Source organism: Crassostrea angulata, chromosome 7 (genome assembly GCF_025612915.1).
Source record: "Crassostrea angulata isolate pt1a10 chromosome 7, ASM2561291v2, whole genome shotgun sequence".
Lineage (NCBI taxonomy): Eukaryota > Metazoa > Mollusca > Bivalvia > Ostreida > Ostreidae > Magallana > Magallana angulata.
The window spans coordinates 57,116,808-57,140,290 of NC_069117.1; the positions used below are offsets into that span (position 1 = coordinate 57,116,808).

At 36.1% G+C, this 23,483-nt stretch overlaps 2 protein-coding genes across 5 annotated transcripts in view; both read right to left on the reverse strand.

Moving 5' to 3' along the window:
• Nucleotides 1-2,884: 2,884 nt before the first annotated feature.
• On the reverse strand, nucleotides 2,885-9,979 carry LOC128191632 (ankycorbin-like). The gene is made up of 5 exons (XM_052863809.1): nucleotides 9,762-9,979; nucleotides 8,893-9,225; nucleotides 6,679-6,780; nucleotides 5,983-6,195; nucleotides 2,885-3,617 (listed from the first exon to the last, which is right to left on the reverse strand). The coding sequence occupies exons 2-5, from the start codon at nucleotides 9,182-9,184 to the stop codon at nucleotides 3,361-3,363; spliced, it is 864 nt and encodes a 287-aa protein (XP_052719769.1). The 5' UTR covers nucleotides 9,185-9,225; nucleotides 9,762-9,979; the 3' UTR covers nucleotides 2,885-3,360.
• A 2,616-nt stretch (nucleotides 9,980-12,595) lies between these two features.
• Nucleotides 12,596-23,483, reverse strand: part of LOC128191630 (dnaJ homolog subfamily C member 13-like) — a 28,255-nt gene continuing 17,367 nt past the window's right edge. For 2 of the 4 annotated variants that reach the window (XM_052863807.1, XM_052863806.1), the window contains 16 exons: nucleotides 23,144-23,260; nucleotides 22,653-22,832; nucleotides 22,304-22,477; nucleotides 22,087-22,200; nucleotides 21,825-21,941; nucleotides 21,566-21,740; nucleotides 21,168-21,259; nucleotides 20,966-21,065; nucleotides 20,498-20,773; nucleotides 20,232-20,313; nucleotides 19,708-19,924; nucleotides 19,299-19,478; nucleotides 18,875-19,015; nucleotides 18,395-18,535; nucleotides 17,993-18,092; nucleotides 12,596-14,439 (listed from right to left, as the gene is read on the reverse strand). In XM_052863807.1, the coding sequence (XP_052719767.1) occupies nucleotides 14,336-14,439; nucleotides 17,993-18,092; nucleotides 18,395-18,535; nucleotides 18,875-19,015; nucleotides 19,299-19,478; nucleotides 19,708-19,924; nucleotides 20,232-20,313; nucleotides 20,498-20,773; nucleotides 20,966-21,065; nucleotides 21,168-21,259; nucleotides 21,566-21,740; nucleotides 21,825-21,941; nucleotides 22,087-22,200; nucleotides 22,304-22,477; nucleotides 22,653-22,832; nucleotides 23,144-23,260 (2,310 nt within the window). In that variant the 3' untranslated portion in view covers nucleotides 12,596-14,335. The other 2 variants (XM_052863805.1, XM_052863804.1) reach the window with 1 other exon arrangement.

The following is a 23,483-nucleotide window of genomic DNA, read 5'->3' on the forward strand; positions in this document are numbered from 1 at the left end:
AGATACCAAATAGGATTTTATTTGTTTAACATGTGTGTAATCGGTAGGTTGAGAACAAAATGATCTCAAACCAAGAAGTGACCATGGCATCAATGCAACTTTTATAGCCTTGATATAATAAATGACACCACTTTATCATCTAGCTAACAAACAATAAGAATATAATAAATATTCCCATATTTATACGCAACAACTCGCCCACATACATCCGGGCTACTAACCAATTCCTTGTATTCATAAAATGTTGTTTTCTGACATTAAAGATTTAAAATCAATGGAATCGCTTTAAAACCTTAAGAATATTTAATTAAACTTCAACAAAGTTGTTAGAGAAGTCTAATGAATCTTTAAAATAAAATCAAAAGCATGGCTCACTCAGTGATGTAAATTGTTAGATATCAACTTCATGTATCGATTGCAAAGAATGTGTTTTGGCTAAAATCAGAGTCTCTTTTTTTCCAGTTACAAAATATTTGCCCCCAAAAACAACAACAACACCGGTAAAAACTGGTTGTTAAATCATTTACATTTTCAAATATGCTTTTTACATGAACCTATACCAGTAGAATAAAAAAACCCATTCAATTCAGTGTGAACTTTTCAATGACGTCACACTGATTACCATTATATCAAACATTCTGAACGATTTGTCCTTATCAAATGTGAATATAAGTAATAAAAAAACCAAAGTACTGATAGTACTCTGATAGCACTTGAAAGCAGGTAGTAAGCTTGTTTTTTGGATTTATGTATTTGCATTAAAAATTGCAAATAATGAAAAAAAAATCAATATTTAACGTTAATTGTGACTGGCAAATATCTTTCCCTTCCTCTAATTCCGGTCTATGTTTTCTAAAAGCTGGACCAAAACTCAGTAAATGCTTGCATCATTGTAATTTTTCATGTTTTTGTTCCCTTATAATATCATTGATCATTGGTAGCACTTTGACAAATATGCGGTTGCATAATAGTTTTGGTTTAAAGAGGTTCGTTCCTCTGTTTTTGGGTAGCCATTTTGGGTCACCTCTATTCTAGAAATTATGCATCATATATTGATTCTACTTATAAATTCAAATTTTATAATGCCAATTAAACTATCTTAAATAAAATATTAAAGGAAACATTACATTTTTACAGAGTTTAGTATGGGACTGTATTTTGTGGTGGAAGGTTTTTAAGAAGAAAATGAACATTTTTCATAACTCAGTTGTTTTAGAGTACCGTCACTTTAGCTTCCTTATTTTCAGTGTAAACAAAATTTCCAGGTAGTTTGTGCATTATGATATCTTCATTTTGTTACGAAAAACATAATTTTACAATTTTTCAATATTTCTATCGACACGTATTGGCAAATGTAATTTATATTTCATAAAAGTCAAGGAAAAATGAATCCCAATTTTTGCCTAAAATCAGCTTATTTCGTGCCATATCTCAAATTTTATATAATAGACCCATACTTTTTGTTTTATTTTCTGAAATTTCAAGATTTTTCTGACAAGTTCATCATAATTTGAGAAAAACTTTGAGACTTTTAAATAATTTCGTTACATGTTGAATTGGCAATGAATAAAAATAGCGTTTTATCAGTGCAAAAAGGTCAAAATATTAATTACGAGAAGAAATTGTAACATTTTTCTTTATGATAATTTTAATTTTATTTATTTTAAATAGTATAAATTTGTAGTTGATGCCATGGTTCATTCCTATAATAAAATATAGAGGGAAAAGCGATTTAAGTGCAATCTGCACTTTCAGTGTAGAAAGGTCATATTAAATACACCGTAGCGCCAATGTGTGTAGATTTTTAAAAATTACTTTAGAAAAAAAACTTTAAGACTTTTGATCGCAGGATCCAACGTCCTTAATGGAATATAGCTTTTAGCGTACTAGTATACGCTAACCGCTTAGAATTAAGGAATAAGGAATCATTCTTTGAGTATTATATGGTGATAATTTTGGTCGGGGCGTGGTCAAATCTAATAAAGCCCGAAGGGGTTTACAGACCCTGAAACGTACTACTACACCACACGCTCGCTAAACGGTTCACACGAAACCCTGAACGGTTTTCACGAAACGCTGCACGCTTTGCCCGAATCGCTAAACGATTTACGCGAAACGCTGAACGGTTTTCACGAAACGATTTGCTCGCTTTTCACACGCTTTTATCCTAATCGATTTTAGTTTCCTTCGGGTCCTCTCGGATTTTTCCGACTCTTATAGTAAGAATTAATTACATGTATGATAGATTTTACCACGCTATGATCGAAATTACCACCTCATAATATTCAAAGAATGGTTCCTTATTACGTATGTTTATATTATTTCCAATTTGTACACTTTAAAACAACATTATTTTAAAACCTGTATTTTTTATGTACATGTAGCACGTACATGCTATGTATTTCTACGCGGCGCAGCCAATACCGTTTTTCGGTTATGCCATAAGACACGCCCATTTTGATTAATGTTTTATGAAGTTATTGGGTTCAAATTTGATTCGTAATGTTATCACAGACAAAGACAATTGAAAATGTAAATATAGTTTGATACGAACTTGGTTAGTGCGTGATTAAACGTTCTGATCAGCCCTTTGAGCTTCACACTATTTGATCACGTGACTTTACTAAGTTTATATCCCAGATTTTTTTAAACATGCTGTATACTTGTTAGGTGAAATTTTTTTTTAGAGAAAAGCAGGACAGTGTCTGTAATGATATGTAGTTTCACATTGCCACGTTTAACGATTGACAAATCTTCTGTAGGAATTCTGATTTGGTACACGCCAAGTCGTGGTGTAAATGCCACTTAGCTATAAACTTGTTCTGTTATAATGAAATATGCAATTTCAACGTTATGACATAAGGTAAATGAATCTGATTCAATAACTTTTGAATAAACAGTTTTAATCAAACACAAGTATAACTTGTAACACTAAAATAAAACATAAACACATAAACAAACTACATATAATATAGCACTAGACGAGACACCTAAATACCTCAACACGGGTCAAAATAAATACACGAGAGTCAACAATTCAAAATCGCCTTGTCCATTTCCTACTTTGGCTAACATGACCATTTGTTTTACCGGCACCGCGGGTACAGCTGATCGAGTAGGGTGAGTTAAATTGCACCGATGTTGAAGTTTCACTACGATCATTACAAGTACATGAATCTATACACACCCGCTTTGTATCACAACATTTTTAGACAGTCTTATTGAATCCCCGGTTTTCCAGGGGACACAAGATACTCCTGGTTACCCACTCGCGGAAACCTGTCTGGAATGGGGTGAAGTTCGGTTGCATTGATGGATAGGTTTTTAGACATGTAATAACGAATTTAGAGAGTCAGAACTTTATAGGTCACATGAGTTGCTTCGGGTCCCAAATCTGGGGTGTGGTTCCGATACACCACCGTTGACGCTCCTGAAATCTGCCACGCCCTCGCTGTGGCGACGGAAGTCGGACACACTTTCACTGTGACGTCGACCGGAACCCACAGTCCCGATCCTGATCCGGGAGATTAGTCTCTGGAAAATATTCCGATGACGTAGAGACTCGATGTCGACGCCTGCTTTATCCAACCAATGGCGGTCTCCCTCCAAACAATACCCTTAAATACGATAGTATACAATTATTTAATGCTTGAGCAGTCAATAGACCAGAATATTTTTCCGAGGTGCAGGGAACAGCTCAGTATGATCTATTGCCCGAGGCCAACGGCCGAGGGCAATAGATCATACTGAGCTGTTCCCTGCACCAAGGGAAAAATTCTGGTCTATTGACTGTTCAAGCATTAAATAATTGTTTTATTACCTAATTCCTTTTTTAAGTTTTCCGTGTTTATAATTTGCAGATGGTTTTCGTGCCATTATGCAATATACTAAGATTTGTTTTCATCTTTTACATGCACCAAAGAAACCAAACCTTTTTTGTGGGCAGGCAGTTTTTTGGATGCTTGTTTTTACTTATGTGTCTACAGTAGGGGGTCTGTCATGTATTCTTTGTACATGTGTTACATATTATTTCTAGTCCTTCGGCCCCCTACCTTGTGTTTTGTGTAGATATTTATTTTACATATGTGTGTATAATAGGGGGTCATGGTTGCATTCAGCACCACATGTTTTATTACTATGTAACATGTTTTTGAATGCCCCCTATTTTGTATATATCTTTTCGTCATTTACTAAATAAATGACAATTTCCATTCTTACACATGTGTTCTGTCTTATGCCTGCTTAAGCAAAAAACAAGCTCAGTCTCCTTGGCTAGAACATAAAAGCTAAGGAACATAAATTACAACATCTCAATTTAATATCAGTTTACACAAAGAAGGCGGAGTCTTCAACCCATTAGATTTTGAATAGTCTTTTACCTTATATGAGGCTTTAAGACCGCGGAACATTAACTGGCAAGATTGGAAATATACAGCTTTCGTCAGTTTCACTTGTTACAGTCAAAACATTTGAAATGGGCGGGAACAAATTGACACGGACGTCTGAGAAAACATTGGATTGAAACTGTAGTTATAGGAAATGTATTTTCAATCCACCTCAGCATTTATAACTTGCATACTAATGTAAAGCGATCGAAAAAGATTTTAATTAGTATCAGAAAAGCGGTTGAATTTTTTTTTATTTCATCAATAAGTATAATCAGCAAATGTGAAAAAATACCAATTCGGAGATATCATACGCAGGGCAAAGCATTGTCCGATGACATCTTATATGAAAATTTTATATATTCTATTATTGGATATGATTTTAATCTTATTAATGGGAACTTTGATTGATCTTCTCTGTGAATAAACCTCACTTGATATCAGACTTGTGACGACTGATTCTCTGAAGTCATCGGACAATGCCTTGCTATTATCTCTCCCGAATTGAAATCTTCTCATATTTGCTGATTACCGGTATATACTTATTGGTAAAATAATTTTTTAAAATCCTTTTTTAAATTTTGTCCTTTGCTGATACTAAATATAATGTTTTTCGATCGCTTTAATTGGCATGTATATAGCAAGTTAGAAATGCCGAGGTGAATTGAAAATACATTTCCTATAACTACATGTACAGTTTCAATCCAATGTTTTCTCAGACGTCCCTGTCAATTTGTTTCCGCCCATTTCAAATGTTTTGACTGCAACAAGTGAAATTGACGTACGCTGTATATTTCCAATCTTGCCAGTTAATGTTCCGCGGTCTTAAAACTGTTGAATATTTGATACTCCATTTTGATAACATTGAATTTGGATTCACCAAGTACTAAAAACAGCGTCTATGTAAAGAAATATACATTCCCTGAGAAAGGATGTAACATTATAACATACATGTACACGTTGCCGGTCCAATAGATCACAATCTATTGACCGGCGGTCCAATAGATCGCAGTCTATTGACCGGCGGCCTAATAGATCGCAGTCTATTGACTGGCAGTTCAAAATAGACGCAAATATTTAATTTGTAATAAAACAACAAAATCCCTTTGATTAGGTAATAAAACAGTTTAACGCAGGGTTCTTATGAAAAAAAACCCCAGGCAATCTAAATCTCATTCAAGGAGATATATAGCTATCAGGACATCTCGATATTGTGATATTCTTAGTAATTTACTTTTTAAAAAATTTGCTTGCCCCCATAGACATGCAATCTTGATTAATTAAATACTGCGTAGGTAATATTTTTAAAAAAAAATTCTCTTGGTTAATCCTTTTCTACTCTAAAGTGCTTAAAATAAATATCAGAGTATTTAATACATGATGGATATTCAAGGTTGGAAAATAAGGTCGTAAATAAATATGAATCGGATACCTTAAAAGTTTTTGATATCTATTCTACGGTCAAATATTTTACATGTAACTTGAAAATTTTAAAAGGTGATAATATATATAATTTGATGTTCATTCATCCATATTAATATTTCGAGGTTCAAGGTATCCCAAACCACCAAGGCCTTGTAAGTTTCTTGTGATTTACCTGCTCGCAGGAGTTTACGTATATTTTCCGAGGAGGATATCGATACATTGGACGATGCGACGGCGAGGTAGAGCGCTGATTGGCCGAGCTTGTCCCGTTTGTGGATATCACATCCGTTCTTGATGAGGTATTCCGTCGTCCGTTCTCGACCTTCGCCGGTTGAAATCAATAATGCCGTTTTCCCCGTGGAATCTTGTTCATCAAGCACGGCACCTACGAAAATAATTATCATAAAAATGTTAAAAATAATAAACTTTAGTTCAACAGTTTTATTTTTTTCTTATTCAACATAACCTATTTTGGCAGTCTAAATTCTCAGTACTCATTAATGCTTAATGTAATATCTAAAAAACTAGTATATGATTTTAAAATCACACAAGTAAATGACTGGTTGTCTGATATTGGTAGGGAAAAACCTGCTTATATCATTTTGTAATTTTAAACAACTGGCAAAACACGTGCTATATGACAAAGGAGAACCGAAAGCTCTATTAACGGCATCTAGGGATTTTATAGCTTTGTTTGTTTCCCTTTCGCCTAACTTTATGTCCTATTTATTGCTGATCTGTTCATAAGCTCTGTGTTCATTAAACCACACCAAGACACAGACACCAGGAATCACGATTTGATGGTGACCAGTTATGGGGTTTGTTCTGACCGCGGACGGGCGGAAGTGCCGACGACCTTGCCACCTACCGGCTTTATGGAGCAGTTTGAGAGCCTCTAAGTCGTCGTACAGCACCGCCTTCATGGCCGCCGTCTGTCCGTGTCGGTTCTTGGCGTTCACTTGGGTTTCCCCTGTCAAAGACAAATAAACCATTGTACATTTAAGGTGGCATGAAATAACTGTCGATATTAATGTGGATAAAATTACACTTTAATCAAAATACTTTCACCGTTTTAAAATTTTACAATATTTGACCAAAAACTATATTTTATTTTTTTGGAAAGGTAAAAATTATAATTGCCCTAGCAGGATTCGATCTCTTGACTTACAAATTTGTACTTAAACCATTGCGCTACGCTGTTAGGTAACAATTTCGAGAAAGAACAAGTTAATAAAATTATGCTTGATTTTATTGTTTATTTCGATCGGAAGTATATACGTTACAATATGGAGGTGTCTCATACCTCCTTAAAGAAAACTCCAAATTGCTTCGGTACTTATTCTAAACAAAGTACTGAAGTACTGTCGGGAGTTGATTTTATTGATTATTATCAATTTTAAAATCAACGATATGTTATGCAAATTTTTATAGTATGAATTCTCGAACTTTTCCGACAAGAATTTCGAGAAAACCCCATATGAATCATGTTGTGTAATATTTAAAGATAGAATTAATTCCATCAAACTGTGTATCAGTAATCAAAATGTGTTTAAAAATTGTACACGTCTGGATCCAAGCAATATTGAACTCTAGTCTCGTACAACCAGACGCTCGGCTGTCTTCGTTTATCTCCGACTACCAAGAGAGCCTCTTTGCTTGTCCGAGATTTACGGAGACAGCCGAGCGTCTGGTTAAACGAGACTATATTGAACTCTAGCGTAGGAATACATGCAACTACAATAAACAATTGAATTGTTCGTACTATATAAAATCTGGCTATTTTCAAGGTATTTATAGATACGTTTCTTTTGAAAAACAATGGTACAGCATACAGTTCACCGAATTTATCTATTATTTTCAAGATCAACGTCTTGTCAGCGGTGGTGATTTGTGCTTAGGTCCAAACACTGTTTCACTTTCGGTTGGCCAGAGTAACTGCATAGGAGAGTTGATTAAAAATCAACTCCCAAAAATATGATATTAATATTGTCATCCGCCTATGATACACTAGTATGTGTGCATGTTAATTAATTTATAAACGAGAAAAATTTCCTACATGAAATTCTTATATAATTGTACCTTATAAAATAAAACGCCTCATTCGTTTCGATGGCGTACTTTTTTTTTTTTTGCTGTTAACAATATGGCGAGTCAATGTCCATTAGAGATTATAATCTCCATAAACTATCATTCTGACCGCTGACAATATATAACGTTAGATGTTTACTGTCAGGGCTATATGCAGTGTGTCAGGGGCAGAAGGTATAAATCAATCCCACGTGTGCATCAGTGACAATTTTCATGCATGCATGTACATTGTGCATGTCTGGATCGTATAAAGGTAATAGAAGTTTCAGGTGAAAGCAGGTGACGGACCAAGAATTCGAATCTATATGAGTTGATAGAAGCTATTTTCTTTGTCTTTCTAATACCAGTGTTTTGTTTTATGTGTGTCGAAAATATGTTTTATGTCGTGATAATAAATTTGTTCAGTATATAAACTGACAAGTCGTAAAAATGGAGTGTATTAGAATGGAGTATTCATATCATTAATAACCTAAACACGCTACACACGTGCACGTCGTCCAAAATAAATGTAATGAATTAATTTGTTTCCATGAACAGCTTCCTCTAAAACAATTTATGATATTTTGTCGGCTTGTTATTTTTAACGACGTGAACACGATAATTCACTAATGTCATTCAAAGCTCTGTATCTTATTAATTACGAGACCTCGTGGTTTCAAAAATTATTCATTGCTGCAAATCAAATGCGCCCTCAATTTTTTAAAACAGTTTTGGGGAAACGATTACACAGAAAAAAATATTTTTTGGGTTTTTTTTCTTAAAAAAAAAACAAAAAACAAAATTGTACGAAAGCTAAACTATTTTGTTTACATCAATAAAATAAGGTAGCGAGAAAGTTTATTCAAAATTGTGTGTTTTGCATTTTTTATTCAGATGTTGTTCAGATATTATCTTCCTTCATATATCTTCCACAGTAAAAAGCAAAAAAATTCAAATGAGCAATAAATGTTTGGTTGATGTTTGAATTACTAGTTTGTAAGAGACTTTTACTCACCATTGCTGAGCAGGAGTTTCATGACGTCATAATGGCAACGTTCCGTTGCCTCATGGAGCGGCGTACTGCCGTCGACGTCAGCGATGTTGGGATTACTTCCAGCGTTGAGCAGGTTTTTGACGGCTTGGATTTTCCCGTAACGGGCGGCGTAAAACAGCACCGTCCGCCCGTTGGCGTCACGCATGTTCAGTTCATTTGTCGTGATGTTCGCGGCGTTTGCAAGCGCCACTGCTTTGTTAGTTTTACCAGAACGTTTTGGGGATTGCTTTTGTCGCAACACAGCCAGAGCCATTTTGCAAACTCTTGAATATCCTCGGTGGATTATCCGTTCATCTAAAAGGTAAAAAATTGTACGTCTTATATATCGTTTTAAGCTAAACCGCATTGAAATATTTTAAAGAAAATTAAAATTTGTTGATACGCAGTTTTAACACCTACTTTAAAACTTTTTACGTTGAACTAACCTATGATGAATTACAATTAAGCTATACAGAGATGTACTTGTCGTTAACTGAAAATCCCAGCTAGAGATGCGAGTCCATGAGCGGAGAACCTCTAAATAATATTGATGTCTTGTCCCAATTTACACACATGCATAAATACATTTTAATCAGATGACCTCTACCCTATCACACAATTTTAAGCATGAAATTGGTTTTCATAGTCTGGGAGGTGCATATCAATTAATCTTAAACCAGATAATTACCTTCCTGGTGTATATAGCTTGTTAATTTAAAATGTGCATGATTCTCGTAATTTTCAAAACGCAAACGTCAAGATTTTATTTTGTGTAGAAAAAAAACCCAAAATGTTTAAAATATACGAAATACCTGCATTTGTATATATCTATGAATGACATAAAAAATTACCTTAATAATTTGAAATGTCCCGATAAAATCACAGATAGAGGCCTTGTTATTGAATCACCCCCGAGTTCCGACAACGTGAAGGCAGTGTATTGTTAGAAGTGGACAGCATTGGACGTCCGACTGCCGGGGGTGAGGGTGAGTGACGTGTAAGTGACCTGTCCCTCTGACAGCCGGGAGCCGCACGGTGACGGTCAGCCAAAATTACCTTGTTTACTCTCGGACCTACTTGTGCAAAAACAGTAAACACGGTGTTAGCGGATTGGCTGTGGACAGTGATGTTCCCGCCATAAAACACAGGGGCTGGAGACTATCGGTCCGCGGTGGAGGATTCGCTTTGTCTAATTCCGATCACGACTATTATGTATTTGGTAATCACCTAGGTCCATTTATCATTGTATGTAATGTAAGGCCATTATTTTTGGTATATTAGGTTGATATTCGATGATTGAAAACTCTCTTCGTAATAAACTTTGTTTTTGAAAGTATATTAAAAGTCAATTAATAAGACACGGTATATACATGACAAAGCAGTTCCTTTGTCACCTGCCATCAGCCACTGACCGCAGAGGCAATCGAACGCGCCGTGGTCCCGCCATCAGGTGGGTGTGTCTCCTCAATCCTGACATAAAACGGGAAATCGGCCACGCCAACAATAAAGTCATTTGATATTGACCAACTTTATCAATTTCTTGTTAAACCTCGGTACCCCAACCCCCCATAAAAAAGTTTCCCAAATGCGTTCAGGCTCGACTCTCACCAATTTCCCTCAAGTCAATACTCAGACTCAATTTCTGAGTTTTTACTTCAAATTTATGTACCTTTTCTTTAAGGATTTGAGTTGAGGACCGAGTTGAGTGATTAGACCATTTATGTGACAGCAGGGCCAGGATTAAAACTTTGTACTTTGTCACAACGGCCCGAGTGTTTATAAGAGACGTTTTATCTATTTAACCTGCGTCTTTTAAGTTCATATGCTTTTTTAAATATGTTTGCCTATTATGGGCCAACAACGGGAAACAAGAAAGCACATTTTAAATACATGGTCATATACATGTAATATTACATGTACAATATACATATATACATGAGAAGAATAATTATTGCAGATGAAATATACATGTATACAGATGACATGTACTTACACATAAAGAACAATTGGGTCTGGTTTATCGATACAACGCTATCAATACGCACATTCATAAACACATGTTAACTTTTACATATACATATTAGTATGCAACAGAGTTTAATGTACCATATTATCAAGAATAATTTCATGAAAACAAAAAAAAAATACATAGGCATATATAATAGCCATTAAAAATTTTCCATTAGGCATTGATAATAGCTACGAATGCAAATTATACAACTGTTCTCATCAGAAGGCACCAAAACTAGAGGGGGAAAAAAAATGAAAAATTGGGGTTGCCGTTGTTTAATGGCATTATTTAAATGCGAATCAAGAACAGAGTATAGAAAAGGAGTCTGACAGGCACATTTAACACAGCATCATTTATGGAGATTTTAATGGGTTGCGTCCAAGGACAGGAAAACAAGTATTAAAACTTATACAGTGACAACGATAATTGCATAAAAACTGGTGTTCATCATTTTTTATTCAAATTTCAAGGTTGTATGGTATAAGAACATAATGTAAAGGTAACTTTTCTTTGCCACTCAGAGCGACGTTTGTGGAATAATAAACAAAAAGTGGATGTATGGATATGAAAAGAATAAAAATGGTTGATACCTAATTGGCGACTATACCATGCGTAACAAATAAAACACAACCTGAGGATTTTTTTTATCAACTTGAGATGAAATTAACAGTGTCACGCGGGGTCGCGCTCTATGCCACCAGATGAACCCCACGTGCAAGCAGGTGCCCGTACATCAAGTCGTACTGCAGCAATCTGACTTGTACTGTAACACGTGGCGAGAGTGGAAGCCAGTTGACGAGGGTCAGATGATATGGGACAAGAGGTGCTACAGCACTCCCGGTCCATCATACTGACTCACCGTAAATAGGACCACTTCCTTGTCCCCACGGTCCAGTAATGAAATGTTCGAGCATATTGACATCTAAATCTACTAAACAATTTTTTTGATTCTACCTCTTGGATTAAGCGTCAAAAATCCTATATAAAGATAAATAACCAATGTTTTCTACATGCATCTAAACCAGATTCAGTCTTCCTAACCAACTGTCGCCGAAACGCCAAATACGTACATGTATTAGTGGTTGACTTTCGAGTATGGTTTAAGGAGCATAAAGTTAGAGTACAGTGAATGTCCATAAGTTAACATGAATTCATTTACATAGTGTACGACAATGATCGTAACAAATGTAAAATCATGTATATTCTGTTTCGTTCATACATTTCCAGTTGATAATAATATATCGTATGAGATAGTTCTTGTACAAGGACTGACCTTATGTCCCCCGCAAAACAAGAAACGGTCTGGTAAAACCCGCCGGAGCGTACGATGAACAACCCGCTGGTCACGTTAAAGTAATTAGATTAGGGACTTAATTGGATTACATAAAACCCGCGGCCATTACGTGACAGGGCGTGATCGACCCCTCGTACATCAGCCAGGTAAGACCAGATATGATCCCTGGGCGGTCGCCATCAGATCACCTGGACAGAACCTTTCACTGCTGGAACGGATTCCCTTTTTACGCTGGACAAAATTCTTTTTTTTTTGGCCGAACGGTGCAATTCACCATTAACATCTAACAATGAAAGACCGTGTTAAGCCAGTTCTTGTCGGGTTAAGCTTAAAAGCAACAAGCTTAAACCATTTCATATTGACTAAAATCAGCAGAAAGATGACGGCGTATATGTTGGATTCTTTAATGATAACAATGAGGATGAACCGACATAAAATCAGAGACACAGATATAAACCACATCCGGGTGCCTGTTTGGCTGGGTTGCTGAGTCAGCATTATTTCACTTGTATTCCTAATGATCATGACGTCAATTGTATACCTATGTACATAGATTTGATGGTTTCAATTGAATAGCTAGACATAATATTTCAACATAATAATTTCAATTGTATTCCTATACATGAAACATGATAACACTTGAATCAATTTAACTTCATGATTCCAATTGTATAATTATGCATATAAATGTACATGATGTTGTCAATTGTATACCATACTTAAAATTATGACATAATGATTTCAATTGTAATGTATTCCTATATATCATATTTAAGACAACAACTGAGTTAAAACATAATCATAATAACTATATATATCTATATAGAGACATAATGGTTCAAAATTGTAAGACTAACGAAATGAATTATCATGAATATTCAATCTGAATCCCTATACACACAAACATAACAGTATCAACAAAAACATTTTCAACCAATGACATGATGCCATTTCTTTGACATAAGATATCTAGGGGTGTGTAGCGTGGTTGCCTTTGACTCTCAAAGCTTTAGCAACATCAATGGATGATATACCCGTTGGTTAACATTTATAAAATATTCACACTTCATTTCAAAGAAAGTTAGGTAAAGTGGTAATCTTGCCAATTGATCAAGTGTATTGCATCAATATTGCCGGACTCTTCCAACAGGTCAAACTACAGAACTCAGAACCGAGTACATTAGTTATTGCAGTATTTCATCTCCTCTCAGTTTTGATTAATGTTCACTAATGATTGAATGAAAAGCAACATTGTAGATAATATCAGTAAGATGTTCCTTGAATCCTTAACATTAACAATTATTTTCACTTTGGTGCTTTCACTTTCATTGAATCATGAAATTGTCATGTTTCAGTGACCTCAATCTATAACAAATACATGTAGCCCCATGAAAAGGAGAGCTAACTACCATTACCAGTAGCTGTACCAACTCCACTGTTTTTGCATTCCAGACACATTTTGGTGTACAATGTACATGTAATTTTTAATATATAGTTACATGATTTAAAATTCACAATTATCTCATTTCTTAACCCATAACAATAATTTTCTAAAAATCTCAGTTTGAAGCTGCAAAAACCTGTGAAAATTAGAAAAACAAACAACAAAACAAAATATTGCAAGAAAATTCCTTGACTTTGCCCCCATAGGTCAAGGTCAAACTGAATACAGACATGTATTACACAATAACAGACATGGCATAAAATACAATTTGATAAAGCAGACCAACATGGACTATAATATACTCCCTTAATCCCTGATAAAATCAGTTAATGTAAAATCAAAGTTTGAAGGGAAGAAGGCTAAAAACCTTAATTCTTTTGCAGACTTCATCCTACTGGTAATTGTTAACGCTATACAATGCTGAATCGTAGTCTTGATACATGAAGACAAACAATCAAAGCTGTGAATTGGAATTTGCTGGAAGCATTTAGTGGAAATTCACATAAGCTGTATATGATAAAACACTAAAATTTGTTGTAAATATCCTTGACCATCCTAGAACTACAACAGAAAAGCACCAACACTGATCCAAAGATGAATGAATTGTCTGATGAGAGATCACTTTCTGTCCACCAGTTGCTGTCGCTGACCGTTGACTGAGAGGTCAGTCGGAGCCTCAGTGTAGGAGGTCATCATGCCTGTCTACTGGGGGTGGCTGGTCGGGCATGGTGGACCGTGTTCCAGCCGTAAGGTACCCTGCAACACTAGGTCCCGTGGGTCCTACAACACAACGAATAGATTAGTCAGGCTAACAAACAATAGGTTATATAGGTCCTACAATACAACATATATACCAGTTATAAACAAACACTAGGTCCTATGGGTCCTACAATATTAGATACACTACAGACAAAAACAAATAACATACAATAGGTCCCTTGGGCCTTATAAACCAAAGACAGAAACAAAAATAAGTCCTGTGGGTCATACAATGCAACATGGGTCCAACATCATCAGACTTAGTCACTTACAAACAATAGGTCCCATGGGTTCTACAATTTATACAATACATCAGTCAGATAAACAAACATGAAAGTTGTAACTTTTGTCCCCCTATATCCTCTAAATACAGGTTTTAAAATGTTGGTCATTTTAACAATCTCCATACAACATATTGGTTCTACTTATGCTAACTTGAAAGTAAAGAACATATATCTTCAATAGTTTTATTAAATTTAAAAGCCCAAAAGTAAGTTCTTAATTTTAATGTCATATAACAGGTAATTATTCCTATAGCTTCTATTAGACTTTTAACACATCTTTTACTTAATTAAGGTGGAATAACACATCTGATCGAAACAACATTTCGTAATATTAAAAGGATTTAATCGACGGCAACATGTACCTTACTTCATAGTCGAGTGGTTAAAGTGTTAGGCTTGTGATCCGTACATCCCTAGTTCGAATCCAATGGGGGCTTTTGCTGTTACTTACTGAATCGAGTATTATAGATATTAATTTTTTATCCCCAAACTGCAAATTTTTCGCTTATTTGACATATGTACAGTTTATTTATCATAATATCTTTCATAATCAAATAATTTACTGTTAATTCAAGTGACTTTTTCCAGGTGTGTTATTCCACCTTCAAGGAGTTTGGCCAAAATCATGTTTAAATAAACAAATCATCCACAGTTCTACAAATTTATCTTGGCATAAACAAGAAAAAGTGACAAAACACAAACAACCCTTGCTCTACTGGTTTGTTAATGAGTCAACACAACAAAATCATCAGTACAGAGAGGCCAACAATGACCACTTCAGATAGTAACACATCAACAAGAAGTCATTATCTGGATAGCAGAATGTTCTGTCCCCAAAATAACTTTGGTCACGACTGACAATTTTCTCTCAATCAAAAGTTTCAAGCTGTAAAACATTGTCAAAAGTTTTTAATTCTGCAAATGGTAAATTTTCAGGTGCTACTCCCTACTAATCATGTTTAGCATTTTACAAAAAAAAAGGGTTTTATGAACAACAAATAAAAACCCCCCAAAACACCAATTTTCACTTCAGTTATAAATAACTAATATTTTTTTCATTCTTAAACATGGGGGAATCTTTATCTGTTCGCAGTATATCCTGTTTAACTACGAAAAAATCTTTCATGGTAGTGGATACAAAAGCCAGATACAGTATTTATAAACAGGAATATTGCAAGGAAGGATTTCTTTGGACATTTTATATGTTACACAGAAATGATAACTGCTTTATTTCTCAGATTAATGCTTATTAGAAATGCGATCATGTTAGCCGGAGTGCTTAACAACAGGTATAACAATGGAAAGGACTGAACACTGATCCTCAATGTTCCTAGGTTCAGAGTAATATGCATGCATTTATAAATGTCTACATATCAATAATCTGCATATATATCACACCCATCTAAAAAACTTAACATGCATTCAGTGCTACAAATCACGATCACCAATTACTCTATGGCAGACACACCATCATATTGATCTATGCATGCCCTTTCATTCACCAGAGACATTCCAAAGCATTACAAGAAAAAAAAAAAAGACTCAGTGAAAAAAAAATAAAAAGTGAACATCACATTAAAAACTAGGTGAAAACTTTTTGATTTTAAAATTGAGGAGGATGAAAGACTACAATTATTGAATCTAAACTTTGCATGTATTTTTATGGAAAAAAATCCCCCTGCTCTGTTTTTACAAAAATGTAATCAACAAACACAAACCCATAAATCTGCAATTATTCTTGAAAAGACTGACAATAAACAATAGCTCTCAAGCAAATTGTACAGATTCAAATTATACCATATCTGAAACTGACTTAGACATTTTTTAAAGAAGGTATTTCTATTGCGGTACTATTCTTTTGTCTATCTGGATGATTTTATTTGTATTGTTGTTTTACATAAATACAAATTACAGAAGCCATCGATAAAACCTACTACAATGTAAATGTGAGAGAGAGAGAGAGAGAGAGAGAGAGAGAGAGAGAGAGATTGTTTTCTACAGAGCTACAATACATACAGCATGTACCAGTATTATAACTAAAAACTCCTAATTTTCAAGCAGTTCTAATTTTTATTGCAGGGACCGGGTACATAATCTCAATAACAGATTTTTATTATCAATGGTCATTACAGACTATCAAACCAGCACAGAAATTCATAAGATCCTATTCTATATTCAAGTTTAATTAGGTGAAGAAACTGCAATGTTAGTAGGAATATAATTGTGCGTACCACAAACTAAACTCTACCCAAACCAGACAGTGTAACTGTTCACAAAGCTCACCTTTACACACGAAACATCATCCTTACCCTCACTCTCAAACACTAACCCTCACACCTTCATACTCACACCCTTACATACATAACCTCTCTGAGTTATTTACTGAGCAAATACCCATCATTTGTAATTATACATTGTAAATTATCCAAAGATTTTTTTTTAATTCCAAAACTAAAACAGAAAGACAATTAAAAATGCAAGGTCTAATTTTTTGTTATAAGAAGGCTGGATGTCAACAGAATTAAGCATCAGATCTACCTTAAATTTTGAAAAATGAACTATTATTTACATGTAGTAAAGAAAAAAATCCATACTGTGGAATCAGTTAAATTCGTGGGGGCCAATGTTCGTGGATTGTTCGTTTTTTAATTATTCGCGGGGATTTAATTTCGTGTGTGCATCGGTTTTCACTTTTAGTAAGAAGAACACGCTTTCTGAATTTTTTTTTGTTGAGGATGTAAATTCGTGGGGAAGGGCTATACCAACGAATACCACGAAAATTGAGCCACCACAAATTCTAATGACTTCACAGTAAATACTAACTCTAAATTTTAAATGTTTTCCTCTACATGAAACTTTATACAGTGTTCTATTATGAAAATTTATTTTGTCTGAAAAATGGCCGCGACCATCCAGCTCTCGAGGTGAAACCAGCAGACTGCAGGCAGAATTTTGATCAGCGCATTGATCAGAGAGTATCAAAAGTAACGCCATGATAGTATAGAAAAAAAAGCAAACACACGATTCATCATTACCTTTGGAGGAGTCTAGAAAATAAAGCAGAGGAAAAAAAACAATCACGGGCAATGATTGGTCATGCTTCAGTCATTCTCAAACTTATCAGAATTAAATAACAAAAAATACTGTACAGGTCTACATAAGAAAATAAGACAATAAGAAAATTGTCAAAATATAATGGTCAAACAAGAGTTTACATTTACACTCGAGTTTTGTCTAAGAACTGAGTTGCTACTGTTTGTACAACAACAGATGATTGGTTATATTCTGACCTGTCAGGTAACCGGCAATGGGCGTGTCTGATATAAATAGGTCGTGTTTCTGTTCTCTGTACTCTCTCCAAACGGGCGACTTGTCCAAAATGTTGGTTATCTGCAAGACAGAAAGAAAATGTTCATGTTGTCCTTGTGTTGTGGAATTCAAACACTCATAAACAAATAGATACACACAGGTATCTACATTTCAGCAAAGTAGTTTTATTTGTTGTGTACCCCTGAACCAAATATTTTTATAGAAAAGCAAGCAACATAAAAAAACTATCAACTATAGTTTAATTTACATGAGGTGGTCTCAAACAGAAAATACTAAATATCTAGCTTTAAATACTCTTCAATTAGTACACTGTGCACATTTTAACTTTGTATTTAGTGACAAGTTAATCTTGATCGACTGACCTGTTCTCCATACTGGAAGGACCTCTGCATGGATTTAAGGGCCTTCACTATCTGGGCTTTGGTGGCCGCCGGCTTATCCAAGGTCTCTAATCCACCCTCCAACAGCTTCAACAGGAATGGCACCAAATCCGTCCTAATGGCCTGAAAACAAAACCAATGTCTCTTACCGGGTAAATACAGCATTCATAATATAACCAGTAGTTGTGGGCTTTTTTTTTTTAAACAGACTGATATCCAGCGATCCACTAAACAGTAAATAATGATTGACTTCCCTAAAAGTCTTTGGCCTCATCTTTCTTTTTATAAAATGATTGAGTCACATGAGTACCTGTGAACTCACATACCATGTATGAATATAAAATGGCTGGCTTACCTGTGTGTGTGTGATCTTGCTCATTCTTGTATGATCAGACTGACTCACCTACAGCTCTATGAAATGAGTGACTCACCTGAGAGACGAGCTCCTCTTTTATGACTCACCTGAGAGACAAGCTCCTCCTCTCCCTTGTCAAACATCTTGTACAGGGCCTCTGCCGCCAGGGCGATCTGGTCCCGCCGACTCTTCATCCCCACCATCATCGCGCTCAGACATTCCACCTGGGCCATACTCCTGGTACATATCTGTAACAGGAATTACAGGTAAGAAACCATCAAAAAATACATGTTTACTGATGTTGAGTGTGATTTGTTACATCATAGCACTCAGACACTCCTTCTCAGCCATACTCCTGGTACATATCTGTAACACAACACAAAGGTCAGAAAGCAGGCCAAAATACAGGTTTGTGTACATGTGTGTGCCTGTATGTTTTGTGTAAGTTTTTTTTTTCTCTTTAAAATCAAATGCAATTGTTATATGGTTTGTTATTCTACAAGAAGAAAAACCACAGAAACTATTGCTTACCTCATTACCAGCCAACTGATGGACAACTTGGATGGCAGCCTTGGGTACAGCGTTGTTCTTGCTGCTCATGGCCTTGAAAATTTTGGGTATGTAGCCAAGGGAGGGCACCTGGTCTAGTAGAGCTGGTTGGGAGGAGAAGAGACACACTACTGCTGTAGTCACTGTCTCCAGGGTTTCATTCTACAGAGGGGGTCACAGAAGTCAGTCACAATGGTTGGTTTGATAAATTGTTTATGAATTTTATATTCTACCAAATACATGCATTTACAAACAAAAGGTACTCCCAGGAATTTATTATTGGATCTGCACGTGTAATTCATAAATAAATACGTGTTACTCTGTAAAACCAATTATAAGCTTTTTCCTCTATTTTACTGATATAAAGTACAGTATAAGACCCCTTCCTTACATCATTGTTTTGAGCTGTGATCAGCTGTGTCCATTTCTCCATCAGCTCTGTCAGGAATTCCTTTGGTTTCCTCAGAACCCACCCAGGGTTGGCTATAAATAGCCTGAGGAATACCCCTCCTATGGTCAGCTCTCCCTGGACGTCGGAGTAGACCACACTGAAGTCCTCGGTCAGGCCCCACCGCGTGTCTGGATTCTCCCTCTGGGCCTTGTAATGGCTGCAAAGAGAACAAGGAAAGGAGGATGTTGTAACCAACTTGTACTCAATACAATAGTGAGAAACTTTTAAGAGGTCTGGCATGAATCTCTGTCAATAATATTAACATTTGAATATCATGATCATCTCTTGAAAAAAAAATTATTTCAGAATATTTACATACACATTTCGCCACTTTGCATAGCTAATTAATCAAACAATTTTGCCATTTGGGATTTATGTAATGCATAGGCTTTTAATCTTAACTTCAGTGGCTTTGCAATTGGTACATATGTCATGATATGTGTATATCAGAAATGGTCATGTACCTGTTTTTCAGTTTCTTGACAGTTTCCGACACCTTCTCTCTGGATTCATCATTCCAGATCAATTCTGGGTTCTCATGGGTGCCTTGAAAGATCAAATTAGACATGCTATATATAACCAAGCCATAAAACCAGAGAAGAATATACAGTGAAAGAGTGAGACTGAGATTAAAAGTGAGCTCGTCTAATTTTAAAGGTCCTGGGGTCAGTACACATAGTTAGTATGCTTCAAGCACCGATAGTTCTATCCTCATGTTCTGCATATCTACCTTCAAACATATGGACACTTGCTTCAGGAGAATCCCTCATGGCATCCATAAAGATTCCCGGCAGGAACTTGGACAGGATAATCCTGACCTTTGGCCCCACTAGCTTGTCCGCCAACATCTTGGCCATCAGCTCAGCGGTCTTCTCTCTCACGTTTGGGTTGGTGGCATTGGCAAACAAGTCCAGGAGGTAGATAGGGGCTCCCTTCATCAAGGCCTCCTTCACTATCTTTGTGCTGGACATCAGAGAAAACAAACTCTCTAGAGTCAGTAACTGACCTGTAAAACAAGAGGGACTTCCAGTCAGATCAAACAACGATACATAATGTACATAGAATCAATGTGTACAGAGTATTGTAACCCTGAAATGAGCATATCTCAATCTCTTTTGGCCGTATATAAGCCTTTCTCAATCTCTTTGAATCTGATGTGAGCCTGTCTCAATCTCGTTTTGATCTATGTCTGACTTACAGCTGGGTAGCATTGGAAGGGCCATTAACAGGTAAGCCAGCACCTCTGAGGCTGAGATGTCATTTACACACTCCTGATTGGTCGTGACACTGTTGACCACCTGCACAGTTAAAAAAAACAATTTAAGGTGTTCTCTTCATGGTCTCATATATTTTAACTTTTTTTAAAATATCTATTTGATATGTATTAGCTGTGGTCTTACTTCTAGAGCATACTGCTGCAGTTTGGCACAATCGTCCAGCCTTAGGAGACAGAAGAGAAGCTTGAAATGTCCGATACACTGAATCTCCACTCCTGTAGAATGAAAAGGAGATGCTTTCATTTCTCAGACACAATGTACCACAACATGCATATCATTAATCAGACAGGGTTTTGATAAAATGGACAATTTCCGTTATTTGACTGCACATGTATTAACTACCAGAACAATTATTTCTGGGCATACAGCTTTAAAAATCTTTTCTCCATGCCATGTAAATAGAATTTTTAACATCTTTAAAAAAAAATTTTATCTGAATTTAATACATATACACATATAATAGTTGTTAACTGATGGATTTGAGCATCTTTGACTATTTACATGAGTTGTTTAACACTCACCTGGATTGTTTCTGATGACGTTACGCAGCCCCTCTAGTGCCATTTCCACCTGCTTCAGCCTGGCGCTCTGGCCCGCCTGCTGCCCACTGTTCTGATTCAGCATCATCAGGGAATGGAGATACTGGGCCTGGGAGCCCATGAAGTCCAACAGGTCAATAGTGAAGCCCTTCGGGTTCTGGGAAGAGTACAAGAGCATCATTGTTAACATGCATAATAAATCAAGCTAAATTTCTTTATGATTACATGTACAGGTACTTACCTCCAGAGGAAAAGTGGGCTGCTCATTGTAGATGCGAACATATATGTCTCCTACTATCAGTTCCTTGGCATGGATTTCAAACACAAACTCTGATCCGTAATGTTTGTCACACTCCCCCTGTAAAATCAAAATAAGCTCAGACATGTACCAGGTAGTGTAATGGGAGATAAGTCAGAGAAATGGTGTGGACACAAGTGTTCTGAATTGTATCTAAAACACATGCATAGATGTTGATGTACGGTGGGTAGGAGTATACACTCACCGTCTTGATGACTTGTTGCTGTTGATCTGTCAGGTATTCTGTCAGCTGAGCTCGCGTTGCATTGTCCCAGATTAAGTATGGATTCTCAGAATTACTATTGAGCAACTTCAGCAACTGAAAGAAATAAGCAAGTATCAGCAAATGTAACCTAAAATAATATTTTGCATATTCTAAAAATATTACAAGTCTTCAGTAAATTTGTGTAAATGACACTCACCTCGCTTGGGTTTTCATTGGACAGTTTCTTGGCAAGGAATGGAGTCAGTAGTGCAGTGAGTGACTTCTTCACAGGGACGTTTTCTGGGGTGGACAGCTCTGAGCTCTCCGGGAAATAACCCCCTAGTCTGGCACACGCCCTCACACTCAGGCGAGCCAGATTATTGGAGACCTCCTTTTGTCAAATAAAGATACACTCAGTTTATATGCTGTAAACTTTAACTTATTCAGAGTGTTTTAGAGATGCATTCATTTTTCTACTATTTTTTCTCAGTTTAAATCAACATTCCAAGAGATTTTTGAGACAAATTTTCCAGGGGGGGGGGGGGGGGGGGGGCGAGTTGACTGACCTGCTGATTGGATTCCCCGCTCTTCTCTACACCTCCCTCCTCCAGCGTGTAATCATAATTAAACAAATACAACAGTAGATGCCACAGGACCCCGCACTGGAATAGATTGGTCTGTAGCCAGAAGTCCACAGAGAAAGCACTGACACAATGGGCCACCACTGAACACAACTTGGCCAGGTTCTGGATGATTAACATAAAAGATTTTAGAGGCAAGATAATGCAATGGCCAAATATTAACAACTATAATCTATGCACCAAAAATTCAATGCACTGTTTTGTACTTAATGCCATGAAGCAAAGAAATCAATGCGCATCTTTTTGGTCTACCTTGTAGTACAGGATACGACTGATGTCTTTGTTTGGCCTACCTTGTAGTACAGGGTACGACTGATGTCTTTGTTTGGCCTACCTTGTAGTACAGGATACGACTGATGTCTTTGTTTGGCCTACCTTGTAGTACAGGATACGACTGATGTCTTTGTTTGGCCTACCTTGTAGTACAGAATACGACTGATGTCTTTGACAATGGCTGGAATTTCTTGGATCTTTTCTCGACAGCTTTCAAATTGAGAAGCTACAGCGTAGCACTTCACTATATGTGAACACACCTGCATAAAAACCAATACCTGAATGAATCTTGCACTGATGCATAAACTCGTAAAAAAAAGAAAAATGAGCTTTAAAAATTTTTGAGGGATTCAAATAAACAAAATCTGGTGGATAATTAAAACCCTGCTGATAACTCTTATACATGTTACCTATACAGACACATAACAAAATCTAATAGATAATTAAAACCCCATGGATAACTCTTATACATGTTAAAATGTT

Excerpts from the sequence above, each read along its gene's own strand:
- LOC128191632 (XM_052863809.1), bottom strand. The coding sequence starts at position 9,184 with ATGGCTCTGGCTGTGTTGCGACAAAAGCAATCCCCAAAACGTTCTGGT. Across the intron at positions 6,781-8,892 it reads GAAACTCCTGCTCAGCAATG|GGGAAACCCAAGTGAACGCC; the intron begins GTGAGTAAAAGT and ends TGTCTTTGACAG. Across the intron at positions 6,196-6,678 it reads CAAACTGCTCCATAAAGCCG|GTGCCGTGCTTGATGAACAA; the intron begins GTAGGTGGCAAG and ends TTATTTTCGTAG.